The sequence below is a fragment of the Struthio camelus genome, chromosome 15, assembly GCF_040807025.1.
Source record: "Struthio camelus isolate bStrCam1 chromosome 15, bStrCam1.hap1, whole genome shotgun sequence".
NCBI lineage: Eukaryota > Metazoa > Chordata > Aves > Struthioniformes > Struthionidae > Struthio > Struthio camelus.
The window spans coordinates 7437422-7451023 of NC_090956.1; the positions used below are offsets into that span (position 1 = coordinate 7437422).

At 48.6% G+C, this 13602-nt stretch overlaps 1 protein-coding gene across 1 annotated transcript in view; it reads left to right on the forward strand.

The window, feature by feature from the left end:
- The window catches only part of ADAP1 (ArfGAP with dual PH domains 1), an 80984-nt gene that overhangs the window by 52943 nt on the left and 14439 nt on the right, over positions 1-13602 (forward strand). Inside the window, exons 5-6 of the mRNA XM_068908444.1 lie at positions 7912-8024; positions 11879-12025. Of these exons, the coding sequence (XP_068764545.1) occupies positions 7912-8024; positions 11879-12025 (260 nt within the window). The remainder of the gene's footprint in view (positions 1-7911; positions 8025-11878; positions 12026-13602) is intronic.

Consider the following 13602-nt stretch of genomic DNA (forward strand, 5'->3'; position numbering starts at 1 on the left):
GTGAGCGGGTTAATTGGGTATTGTGGAAGCTATCAGTCTAATCAGCTGCTTGCATCCGTAGCTGAGGCGCTGCAATGCAGCAGGACAATAATTGTTTTATGAGCTCCTGGAAGGCAGCAGAGGCAGACTGGATGGCAACAGGAAACCCTTTTCTGCAAAATGGCCTTTAGGAAAGGTAATTTGCATGTTAAGTGCTCATTAGAAGAGGACTGATTGATTAAGAGCTGGGAAATTTGCTCCTTGAAAATGTGTGCGCGTAAGAAAATGGTTGGTGTTGGCGCATGGACGCGCGGGCATCCCTGGGACGCGTTTGCCGAGCTCATTGTGACGTGAGGAGTGCGTGCTCGGTCTTCGAGGGGATGAAGAGCCCACGTGGGGTGGCAGCCTGGGAAATGGAGGGGTCCCGCTTAGCGAGGGAGCAGGAAAGCGTGAGATGAGCCAGGCACCTGTCTGTGCATAAGGTGCTCCGGCGTGTCTTGAGCTTGTCCCAGCTGCGCTTCCAGGGCGAAGAGACCGGCTGGTTTCCAGGCTCACTCAGCATTTGCTCATAGGCCTCGTGCTGAGACTTTCATTTACAAAGCAGTGAGCTGTGCTTCAATGGTAGCAGTTCTTGCTTGCTTCTCACCTGGCCCATGCAGTTAGTGCCCTAGAGGGAAAAGACGTGTATCTTGTTAGCAAACCTCTGAGGTCTCCTCTTCCTCCTACGCAACATGCAAATGCTGACATCTCCAATACGCTTGTATCTGCACTGGTGAACATGGAAGCAGCAGTATGCGTATTTACTCAGAGATGGCTCTATAATTATTTTCAGGGATGTTATGAGCTCTTCAGCACAGCCACAAACAGCGAAGAAAAAGCTGGTGATACCGTGCAGTAGACCGGTGGACCAGTTGCAGCTTTGGTTGACAGACCAGCCTTGAAAAGACTTGCTACTTGGGGGGACTGTCCCTATTTGTTGGGAGGACGAGTTTGTCTCTGGACAAACAGTAGCATTTTCACTCTATAAGGAAATTTTTCATTAAGCATTTTTATTTTTGTTTGGAATGCAAATGCTTAAAAAATTCAAATTGAAGCCACTGAGATATTCTGCTTTAATGGTGGCCAAATGCTATGGAAAGAAATAATATTACAACTTACAGCAGTTAAACCAAACGATTTAAACTGATACAGCCAAACAAGAGGTTTGCAGTTTTTTGCAACACCGTTCAAAGCTCTCCCCAGTCAGTAGGGGAGCCTTCAAACGCTTGGCATATACCTTCTTCTCGGTCCAGCATGCTGCTTCATGAACAGTGCGGTTTATTTCTGAAGAAAGTATTCTTCAGTCTCTTTCTGCCAAAAGGAGGATGTGACATCCAGTGTCACTTGCAGTCTGGTATGTCAGGGATTCTCCAGTCAACCACTTCAAATAATTGAGCGATTCCTTAACCTCACAGAAAAAGCAGACACATCATCTGCAGTAAGTACCTACCTACCGCTCCAGTTTAATTAACATCTTATGATGTTAATATTAACAGAGTACTAGGCTTCCGACATACAGCAAAAGTGGCAATATATACTCTGTAATTTTTAGCAGCAAAGTGATATAGCTGTATTTAAATCTTCCTCTTCATCTCCAAAGCTGTGAATTGAGGTCAAAGCTCTTTGCCTGGCTGCTCAGAGGGAAGGAAATCTATTTCTGTAGGTTGAGATGTCCAGCCTAAACTCCAGAAACATGTGATTCTTTTGGATTACACATACAAGTAAATTTTTTTCCCTCTATTTCAACCTTCCATGCTTTATCTTGTAGTGAGACCAGAAGGAAAGAAACAGCAGAGTGCACTGCTGGCTTTATTGCTGCATTTGGATGCATTAACATGCTGCTCCTCAAAGCCTTGCACCAGGCCTGGTTTTACCTCTGACGTTGGAACTTCATGGGAACAAGCAGTTCTGATACCTATTTCCAGGTGAAATTGCGGAACAAAAGCACCAAAAGAACTGAGGGGCAGATGTGGTTTAATCCCAAGTTTATAATGCTTTCCTTGGGATGAGAGAAAGAAAAGTCCATGCATATATATATTTTTTCAAGCCGCTGAATCTGATTACCCTTTCCTCACGATGCTTTTTTTTTCTCTGAGAACAAACGCTTGAACCAAAATAGTTATCTCTAGTACTTCTTATATTCCAAATTCTCAGAAAGACAAAAATGAAAAAAAAAAAAAAAAGCATCATTAACTAAACACCATAGTGGCTTTCTGAGGTGGGGAAGTAGCAATGCCTCTGTTTTTAAAAAGAGGGAACTTGAACAAAGCGTTGGGGGAAGTCAACTGGAAAGATGGTGTCTGCATTGGCCTGCCTTGCCAGAATGTCCTCCACCTTGCTTCCTGCGGGCCTCCCTCGCCGTGGGAAAGCTGGCGCAGAGGAGAGCACCCAGTAGGTGCTGCTGTTTTTAAACACTTGGCTTGGAGGAGCTCTGGGCACAATGGTACTGAGCTAACCCAGGGTCCTGTAATGGCTTTTTTGGTGAACCAGTTTAGTGACCCAGTTTTCTTTCCCCAGTAGAGTTTTTAGCTGCTGTTTTACCTTGGAAACTATGTAACAGGTCAAGAACACCCATTCCGCCTGTGTGGTTTCAGGTTGTTTTACGTGCCGTTTGTTGGCTAACTTTGTCACGACTTCGTGGTGTTCTTTTTTACAAATGTCACAGGTTTGTGCCAGAACTACCTACAGAAGCAAGGGGTTGATTTTTCTTTTTGGCAGGTGGCTTAAGCTCTGTAGAAAACTCAACAACTGAACAGCAGTTGGGTTAGCAACCCAAGAGCGGTATCTGTAAAGAGAGCCTGTGGGTCCTGACCTGCAGCTCTTCATCAGCAGGTCTGTCTTGCTGTAACGGCTGGGTGCTCGTGGTCGAGCACAGTGACGACAGGCAGCCGCAGCCTTCGCTCTGCGCTTTGGGAAAGGAAGCAAATGTGTTGGCAGGGCTGTGCTGGCTACCGGCGAGCGGCGCAGGGCTGCCCGTCGGTTCGCTTTGTTGTAAGCAGAGCAGCCCTCGTGAAGGCAAGGTCTGAATTTGGCCGGATATCTCTAAATATGAAGCTGTGGCTAAATCAGTGCGGCCCACAGAGACAAGGAGAGCTGGTTTAGGTAGGCACTGATCCAGCTCTGATGTCTTCCAGCCTGAGCTCTGCTTCCCTGCTCCGCCTGCTGCAGGCGTTGTCTCCGAAACCCTTCTCTAGCTGTGTTCAAAATTTTTTTAGACCCAGACATTGAGTACACGTCTTGCCGACATGCTCTTTGCCTGGGGAGCCTGGGTGAGTTCATGTTCAGTTCAAGTCCAAATTCATCGTGTTTTGTGCTTACCAGTGTTGACAGGGGTGCAGACAACAGACTTGGGCAGAGCAGAGCTGTCCTGAGGACACAGTCCTGAAGGAAGAAAGAAAGAAAAGAAGCAAGCAAAGGGTTTATGAAAACCTGTACCAGAATATAACAAAATTAGCAGCTGGCTTTGTCAGAGCAACCAGGAGCTCTTTTACAGAGACGGATCGCGCTGGAGAGAGCCAGCATGTGAACTACGGAAAGGGATCATGCTTTTTTTTTTTTTTTTTTTTTAATTCTCCCTTGGAATGGAATTCAAATACCGTATTTTGCCACAAAGGGTTGGAAAGAGGAGGTGAAAATGATAAAACGTCCCTAGGTAAGAGGGCAGGGAAACCGAGGTTTCCAATGTGACTTTGACACTATGCATCGTATTTATTGTCCTGGGCAGCTCACCAAGCCTCTCTGTGCTTCCTGGTCTTCATATAAAACAGTTTCATATAAACATTCTTCATATAAAACAGAGACCCGTCTGCCAGGGGTAGAAGCTAGGTGGAATTTGCAAATTTGTGATTATTTGAGATTTAGTTTGGGGAAATGTAGAACAGTTTTATTCTTTAACCCTTAATAGTTAAGAAAAATCACCGAAAAGGTAGTGGGGAGGGGAACAGATTTAATAAGAAATGAGTGAAGCATCAGTTAGATGAAACACTCAAGATGAAGGAGTGAATGAGACCCACAGCCAGAACTTCTGGAGCTGAGCTGCCGAGAGCAGAGCAGCTCTGATCCCCAGTCTCTGTACCTAGCACATGCTGCTGAACTGAATGAACCCCAGGTGGGGATTTTTTGAAGGAAAAGGTGGCCTTTTCTCCTGTTATTCCCTTGTGTTTGCATTTGGAGATGTCTCTGTCCTACATGCGTTGTCTCTCTTATTTGACACCAATGTCCTTTCCTCCAAATCCAGCTTCTGCCCAGCCTCCCGTGGGATGTTAGTGTCTCCCCGATGCCAGTCGCAGCGACGCGGCTGAGAGGCTCTGAAGCTGTCTCTCTGGTTTAATGGAATGAATAGAAATGGCTTTTGAAGTACTCTCCCGTTGCTCCAATTGGCTTGGCTTTAAATATTGGCACCCTTCAGGAAATAGCAACTGTCTGTCCTTGGTTTCTAAACCGCACAGAGCGGCTTTGAGGACAAGCTGCTTAACATTTTGCTATTCAAGAGAGCAGCCAGCAAACGCCAGCCGTCAGAAGCCAGGAAGCATCTCTGCCTCATGTTAAGCAAATCTTGTATTTTATAAACATATCAGCCAGGCATCACCTACTGCCTGTCTGTCTGCTGTCAGCAGCCTCAACGAGAGGGCCATTGCTCCCGTTCAGAGCTGCTGTGTCCTGCGCGCGGGGGCATGTGGAGTACTTCTGCTGATACGAGCCTGGAAAGGAGCTGGGTCTGACTCAGGGTCTCTCAGATTCCCGCAAAGACGAGAATTAATTCGTGCCATGGTGGTGATGAGGGTCCTAGGGCATCTCTCGGTGCCTTTCGTGCTCCACTGTCAGATGCTGCTGTCCTTGACTACTAGGGTTTAGGTGGCTTTCTTGGCTGCTCAGATAGCTGCTTCCCCTTGCTCGATTTTTGGAGTGGGATAATTCTGCTTGCTGTGGACTCTTCTTTCCACTATTGGAAGTGTCTTCCACAGGTTAGTCATATCTTCTCTGCAGAAAAACTACATAACAAGCCCATGGCTTGAGTTTGGATAGGAGTGAATTGGTTGCTTGGTTGAGTGCATTGGTCAGTTCTGTGCTTGGTTTTGGTGAAGTCTCTCCCAAGCGTGAAGCAAGTGAAGGCCTCTGGATGGAGCAGAGCGACAGCGTCGCACCTGTAACTCCGCTAACGTAGCTGATGGCAGTTTGCTGGGTTATGGGAGATGAGGATCCGTGCCACTGGCCGCAGAAAGGGTAGCGATGCTCCCCATGGAGCCAATGTGCATCCCACGTTCACCAGCTGCATGACAGTCATCAGGATGCCACCAGCACGGCTGTCCCAGGGGAGCAGGCTCATGGACACGGGATGCTGCTAAGCCCAGTTTGCTGGGAGATGCGCCGGTTTGGTCCAAAATCACTCCATTGACCGTTTCAATATCAAAGTCGCTGAGACCGGCTCCAAAGAAGCAAAGGGAACTGGGCCGATGAACACGTTGACCGATTCAGTGAATACACGATTGGATCGCTTGAGTGTTGGACTCATGGTGGCAGATGTGGGGTCTGGCCAATCCTTAGGGTCCTTCCCAGTCCTCATTCCTTGTCCTGGCTGCAGTGAGATGATGAGGGTGGTGGTTGCCTGTGGGACCTCAGCGGGTTCAGGCTGTACGGGGCGCCTCCAAGCCGCAGTAAGCAGCCCTGGGCAGAGCGGGGCGGCTGCCCCGGACCTTGCTGGCTGATGGCTGGTGATGTTCGGGACTTGCCACCAGGGCTGGCGTGGCTGCTCGCAGCTAGAGGTTCGTGCGATCCCCGTTAACGGGGGCACTGGATCGCGGGCACACTGGCTGCGCAGAGCCTGCGCATGTCCAACACGAGGAGGCTGTAAATAACACCTGAGAGTGGGCTCCCTGGGGGCTGCGGGAGGAGAAGGCATGTGCTGGCTCCTGGTGGCACCACGTGCGCTTTCTGGGAGGGCAGGGTGAAGCCCCCCTGCATTTTTAAAAAAGCCCTGCTGCAACACATGACCCACATAGAGTAAAAAAGCAAAGGAAAAGCTGCCAACAGCTTTAAATACTTCCACCGCTTACATCTGTCTCGAGTTAGGAGCAGTCCTGCATTCCAGCAGCCTGATGTGTGTTTTAGATTTATGAGGTTCTCTGTAGTTAGCGTTCGGGATTAGCAACAGCGCAGTTTTTACCGTTGCATTTATTGATGCCAGACATGGATGGCTTTGCCCAGCAGCCAGTAAAGGCCTCTTTGAGGACCTGGAGAAAGCATTTGGCTTAGGAATTCATAAACCCAGACAAAAGAAACAGGTATTTTGGCTGTCAGCAGAGAGACGTTTAGCTAGATGGGCACCTTCTGTTTGGTTAGCATCTTTAGCAGTTGTCTGTGTCACTCTTTTTTTCTGTCTTTTCTGATGTTTAAATTTCTTAAATGCAAGTGTCTGCATGTTTTGGGTTTTTTTTTTTTCCTTGGCTTTCAGTTTTTCTCGCATGGAAGCATTTTATGAAGCCTGTACCAACAGAGTCAGTGTTGAGGAGCTGGTTGAGGGGGTTTTGCATATCTTTTTGTCTGTGGTTTAAATAAGTCCTATGTGAGGATGGCCGACTGTCTGGAAAATGGGTTGAATAAGGAATTTCTGTACCTCGCTGATTCATAAGGTGCGTGCGAAGGCCGGGCCGCCTGCCAGTCCATAGCCACTGTGTGCATTAAGAAAGGGTTACTTAGTTGCGAGTTGTTATAAAACATATAACATTTACCTTTTAAATCCTAGCACTGGAGAATCAATAACAAAAGCCTAAAAAGAATGAAACTAAGAGAGAAAGGCAATGCTCTTTCAGTGGGGCTTGTATATAATTATGTTTTAAATAAATGGAAGAAAACGACCAAGGGGCTGTGTTAATTTTCACAAGGCTTGTACTGGAGAGTTCTTGGGGCTTCTTTATTTGTGAAGTATATTGAAAGAGGGACATCAGTTAAGCTTGCTGCGAGATAATTTGCGCATCATGGCTATTGCATGCGGCAGGAGATGTCGGCAGTCTTGAGTTGTAATCGCTTTTCTTATTTGAGGAGTTCAGATTTTAGAGCTAAGATTCTTTCCTTTTTTCTCTTTCTCTGGCTCTTTTGATTTTTAAGTAAGGCACATGTATTTTCAATAGCTTTCTTCATGAGCAGCAAATCCACCCGCAGGACTGATATCCAGGGAAATGGAGCAGGTACGGCATGGCCAGCAGCCACACAAGCTCCCTGGGACTGTCTGGCCAAAGTGTCTGGGAGCTGGATGACCCAGCTCAGAGGGGAGAAGGTGCTGAGTCTGGCTCAGTCAGTTCCTCAGTCAAAGTGCGCTGAAGGCAGTGGAAAGAGCTGTAAGCGTTTTCCCCTTTTTCTGTGTCAGAAATGTATTTCAGAAGACTCTCAGCGACTTCAGTGAGGCTGCAACCGCTCCTCTCGGAGCAGGCTGCCAGCAAAGGCACGCAGCTGCGCGGTGCAGTTTGCTGTGATACGGACAGCCATCCTCTGGGAACCGCTCCAAAAGTGCTCCTTACGCGCGTCAATCGAGCATCGTTCCTGGAGCCAGGAGTTGTGGCAAGGATTGTCCTGCAGGAGCCCTTGGAGGGCCACAGCCTGGCTTGTAAAGCCTTCGCCTGTGTTGCAGAGTGCCGTGCACAATGCAAATGCCCTTTGGCTGTCGCGTCACAGCATCAAAGCGTGCAAGATAAGCTTTTCACAAGATGTGAAAGAGAGCAAGAGTGGAGTGAGATGGACAAATAAACGGGAGAAAGCCTGTTTCTGTCATACCTTGCAAAGTCCACACGCACGTTTGGTCTGCTTGGTTTTTATGTTGAAGCCGTTCTCCTTTTCTCTGTCTGTTTTTTAAATAAAGCATTTTATTCCTGATTCTCATCGATTCCCTTTTTGCTGCAGGGTACCGAGAAGGATTTCTGTGGAAGAGAGGACGTGACAACGGACAATTCTTGAGCCGAAAATTCGTGTTATCAGAGAGGGAAGGTGCACTGAAGTACTTCAACAAAAATGACGTGAGTTCCTGGGCTGGGCACAGGGCATCACAACTATATGAGCATTTTTGAACAAATAATTCCCAGGCCAGCATTTTATTATGTAGAGTCACAGAGATTTCATAAGTGTCAAGTCGCTGATCGCTCTAGGATGAAGGGTCGTAGGTACAGTTCACCAGTCCTTTCAGTTGGATATGGCCTTTCAGCTGCTCTTGCTGCACCACCACAGTCATGGTGAGACACCTTCACTGGCCATTTTACATACTCCTGCTCTGTTGCCCTTTAAAGTAAGAAAGGTTTTTCTTAAACCATTGATGGAGGAGTCTTTCTCAGCTCCAGCTCCGCGTGATCCATTTGACACGGACTTCATATTTGTGGCTAGCTTTGCTGAAGGTGGAACCACCTCACAGTGAGGCAGTGACATCTACTCCTCGTTTTAGGTGGTAGGGGGCATCTGAAAGCCAGTGTCAGCTTGCAGCCTGTGACTTGTGTCCAACCACATTACGGAAGGGATGGAGATACCACAGATCCCTCCATGTCTTTGAAACGCTCCTTAAAGAATGTGGCAAATGATCCATCGGGAAAGGCCTCAGGTTCTTCTATTCCAGGGTCAGGCTGTAGAAGCATTTTGTCTTTTTCCCAGAGCAGGTTTCATCTATTGTAAGTGAGATATGGAGCTATTACCATGAAAATTGTATTTGTGATGAATGGATAGAAATTCTGCTATTCTGCACCGCATGACAAAGGAAGCCAAGGTGTTTCCTTTGACCTTTTCATCTTCCCTGAAGCCTTCAATGTGTCTTACTATGGGAGAGCCTGATGCCTCTAAGCATGGGGGGGCAAGTCAGCAGGATAAAGCTGGTGGCTGCCTGACCCACTGCCTGTGGCCCAGGGCCCATCTCTGTGCATTTAGGAGATAACAGCATCACCAGCTGCATTAGGGTGAAGCAGGGTAATATGAACCTACCGAATAACAGTTCCCCCCCCCCCCCCATAAGCAGAGAGAGAGGCGTGGTAGCAGATACTACTGCGCTTAATCCCCTGAGCCCTTTTGTCAGCTTCTCGCACTCTTTCTCGTGCTTTTTTTCCTCACAGTCTTTCCCTCGAGGTAGAAAGTTTATCAACCTCAGCTGACAGCCCTGTGTGGGGACGTAAAAGTGCAGCTCTCCAATTTGTGGTGTTGGTGTGTAGTGGTGTTAGCTGGCTTGGTTTGTGATGTCGGCAGTGGGTTGTGAAGGTCAGGCTGGGACAGGAGGTGAATCAGGACGGACCATCAGTACCCGGGTGGTTGTCTGTCCTCCCTCTCCTCCATCCTCCCTCTTCAGTGCTAATTTGCTTGTGCCATTTTCCTCCTTTGTCACTGTTTTGTACAAGGGCCGTGATAGCTGTACAAGTTCCCTATGACAAGCCACAAGCTCCAATAAAACAGTGATAGCAGCCCAGACTGAACCACCAGCAAGTCTTCTAAGATACTTCAATTGTTGCGTTGTTTTGGGGAGTCGTTTGGCTACACCGTGCTGAGGTGGGGAATATCCAGCCACACTTCTCCAATCCCAGCCAGCTTAAACGGATGGTGCTGTCTTCCTTTTCAGCTTTATGTGCGTGCTGCAGTTGTGTCTTGTGGGTAGTCATTACCAAGGGAGAAGTGAAAGTCCCAGCAGCCCTGATCCAGTTGCTATTAACTGTTTGAGTAGTTTAAAGTTGTTTTACTTCATTGTTGACCAGAGCCACAGTGGGAACTGCACTGTCTGAACACATCCTCTTTGCTGGGATTTCCCCTCCCCGGTCATGCACGGCAGTTTTCATTCCACAGCAAGTCCCCAAGTTCCCGAAGTTGCACTTTCATCTTCTCTAGGGCAGGGACTTCTGCTTGGCGCTGGGGTGCCGCAGTCCAGCTGCGTGACCATCTGTGCTGTGAGACTTTCTGCCCTGGTGCAGGTCGGGCTCATGGCGTTGACAGTGAGAGGTGTGTATGTTGCACCTGAATCACAGCAAAACCCCAAGAACAGCCATGCAAAAAGACAGCCGCTGTCGCTGCTTTGCCATCTCCCAGTCTTTCTGCCCTGCTGCTGATGGGATCCAGGCACCATCCCGGGACTGCGTCCTGGGCGATCTGACTGCCACGTCCCCCTCTGCAGCCTGCCTTTCCCCGATTTCTTGAGGTTTGTAGTCTTATTCCTTGATGCTTCAGGTGCTGCGTGCCTGTGTAAGGTTGTGGGTAATGCACCTTTCCATCTGCAGCTTTGACTGTCATCACCAGCCTGCTGTTGGGACAGCAGACCTGGCCACCAAGCTGGTCTTGGCCTGTTCCAGCCAAGAAAGACCCAACCGTTCAAGCACCACAGGGAGCAGAGGATTCTCAGGGGAGAGAGATGTGGTTTTGGCCGTCATCTCAGGAGCAACCAGCAGATCTGTGCTGTGACTCTGCGCGCCTGTAGAGGAACCCAAGCGGATATGTCCCAGTCTTGGCAGGGAGGTTTGTGGTGGTGGTCAGTCCTGGCGAAGCTCCTTCCATGATCTCGGGCAACCCTCGAGAGAGCGGAAGCCTTCTCTTTTTGTCAGCACGCGCACACATTTGTGTGTGTCTGTTCTTCTCGGAGCTTACAGCGATAGCTCTGATGTGCATAAGATACAGAATAGCTTCAAAGCTAGTCAGATCCCCAAACCATAAAGCTGGTTAGCTGGTTAGTTTTAAAAAAATCCATAGGGTTTTGTCCCCATTAAAGCAGAATAAAGACATATAAACATGTCCAAATGCCACCTGGCTTCCAGGGGGTTAGAGCCTCTCTCACCCTTACCCCAAGTGCTGCTGTCTGGAGACTCTGCTGGCTTCCTGTCTGGGTTGATTCATGTCCACTGAGCAGGTGGGAATTGGTTTTCAGGGATGATTTCATCTGCTTAATTTCAGGTGTAAATCAGGGGGCTTAGCGTGGCCTAAAACTGGTGCTGCCAAGAGCATAATCTCTGTTTCTCAAGACGTTTTATTCACGTTTGGCACTTCACTTCTCTCTGCGGTCCTAGAAGGGTGCTAAGTTTCTAGACATGTTTTGTAGGAAGACAAACTGCACTGCAGAAACTCGAGAGAGCTGCCACAGAGGGAGGAGGTGCGATTGGTGCTTGCAAGGGCCTGATCCAGGCTTGCAGATGGGCTAAGCTGCCCTGTCCATGGGCTGTCGGGTATATATCTTTTTCTCCCACAGGAAAGAGAGTACCCATTTTGGAGGGCAAACCACAGAGCCGAGTCAGAGGCCAATAGCTCATGTGAGAGGATGGGGCTGGTGTGGAAATGGGCATGGTGCGTTCTGCCAGCCTAGCACCTGGACTTGGGAGATAATGCTGAGTCCTTCTAGAGCAAGGATGAGCTGTCTGTGGGTGCCTGAGATGCAGAAAATGTCCTGGCCTGCTAGTTAGCAGTCTGCGTTTTCTTTTTTGGGTCTGGCTAAGCATTCTTCTTTAATAGGGCTCATCCAGGTGTAAACACTGGCCATTTAGCATGAGGTGAAAAGGCTGGAGGAGATCTAGGAGTCAGGAGACAGCTGAAAAGAGGCTGGGAGAGGAGGTGTGCTGAAGTAGCTTGTCTGTATAGCACAAAATCCTGACTTGAAACCTGGCCCATCCATCCTGCTTCTGGGCTGAAATCTCTCTCCCCTTTCTGAACATTATATGAGCTCTGCTGAATTTCCAAAACAGAAAGGCTGGCAGAAAACACTCGTCGTTGGCTCTGAAAAATCTGTGCTGTGTTAACACCAGGCTGTTTTGGGGGCTGGTCATTTTTTAGCTAATGGCCTCAATCAAGAGCTTTTTTGATAAAGTGGACTGCATGCTTGTTTGAAAGCTGATTCTCAGATGTTTGCTCACTCAGCTGTGTTTTCCAGGCAAAAGAACCCAAAGCAATTATGAAGATTGAACATTTAAATGCGACTTTCCAGCCTGCAAAAATAGGGAACCCGCATGGACTACAGATCACTTACTTGAAGGACAATAGCACAAGGAACATCTTTGTCTATCATGAAGATGGCAAGGTGAGAGCGTAGAGGAAACAAAAAAGGTTTGTTTGTGGTCCTGCGGGATTGTTGCTCCACAGAGCCACTGGCCATGTCACACCAAACTCTGATCCAAACCATGAACTGCTGTGGATGTGGGAGGAACCAAGGTAAGGGATACCCACAACCAGCTTCAACCATATGGACTTCCACGCACAAAGATTGCACACCTGGCCTTTTAAATAATAGGAAGCGAATGGAAAGGAATAGAAACAGCTTCCTGGGAGTGTTTGAGCAGATGGGGGAAATTGGTAGAAGTTATGTGACCATTACAAGCCTGTAATAACGTCTGCCTGTAGACAGCACAAAACCCCAACTTGGACGTGTTTCCCTGTGGCAGCTGGCTTTGAGAGCAGTTGGGCTGTTTGTGATATAGCCGTACCCACCAGTGGGTTCTCCTCGGTTCATGGATGAGGTCTGCAGTCGTAAGCCAGGCTGGGTGGACTAACTCACCTGTTCTGTGCTCGAGGCCTCATGTGCCCTAGGGAAGCTCTGTCTGAAAGCCTAGCTAAGGCTGACCAGGGTCATGGGACCTGCGTGGCGCAGCCCAGGAGACAGCATGCTGCTGCTGATGGAGGCAGTGGTTTGAGTGGCTTTTTGCACTCTTAGTTTGGAAGGAGGGGCAGATGCTCCCTTTTTTCCCCACAGTGCCTCTTGGCACTTGAAAGGGAATTGCTGTTTCTCTGCTTGCGACAAGACCTAAGGGGCAGAGGCTTTTCTGAGGCAAGCTCCTCCGTGCCCAGCAGATACAAGGTGAATGGAAGGAGGAGAGGTGAGCGGACTCAATCTAAGGACTTGCAAGGATCTCTGCTTGTCTTGTGCTTTCCAGAAGGCAAATGTACATGTTTGTATTGAACTAAATCACCTAGCTTTATTCCCATCTTGTCTCTGCGGGGAGGTGTCAAGAAGCAGGGCTCCCGGGCCTGGGACGGTCATTGCATATCAAGGAGAGTAGGACACTGAGGTCAGTGCACTGAGAGAGGGGGTCGGATCCCAGCCCTCCTAGAGGGTGTCAGATGGGCATCAGCCCATGGGGCCACTATGAAGATCAGTGACCAGTCGCCACAATGGCCCTTTGGACTTACCAGCAGTGTGTTTCCATGGCTGAGTCTTGTCTCCACGGATTCGTGTCCATTCAGAGAGCAGAACTAGGCAGGCTTGTAGTGGATACCATCTCAAAGCGTCATTTTCATCTCTTTCCTCCTTTTTTCCCTCCCCCAAATACTTGGGTCTTACCATGAAATTTAGGTGGCCCTGGAGTGGCTGCTTAGTCAGAACCGAAAGCGATCGTGTTCATGTCACGCTTACTTTCCTCTGGCTGTCACAGGGCCATCATCCTTTGACTTTACCTTCAGCAGAGGGGTCCTGCGTGTCAGGGAGGCTTTCTGAGGACGTGAGCAGGCACAGCGGGATTCGCAGGGTTGTGCACAACCAGTTCTTTGTTCACCTGGGTATGGCGAACCAGACAGCTTCGCTAGTGATAAGCAGTCCCTGCTCTTAGCGCAATCACTTATCTCCACACTCTCTAGACCAGTAATGCCACCTAAAAACAAGAA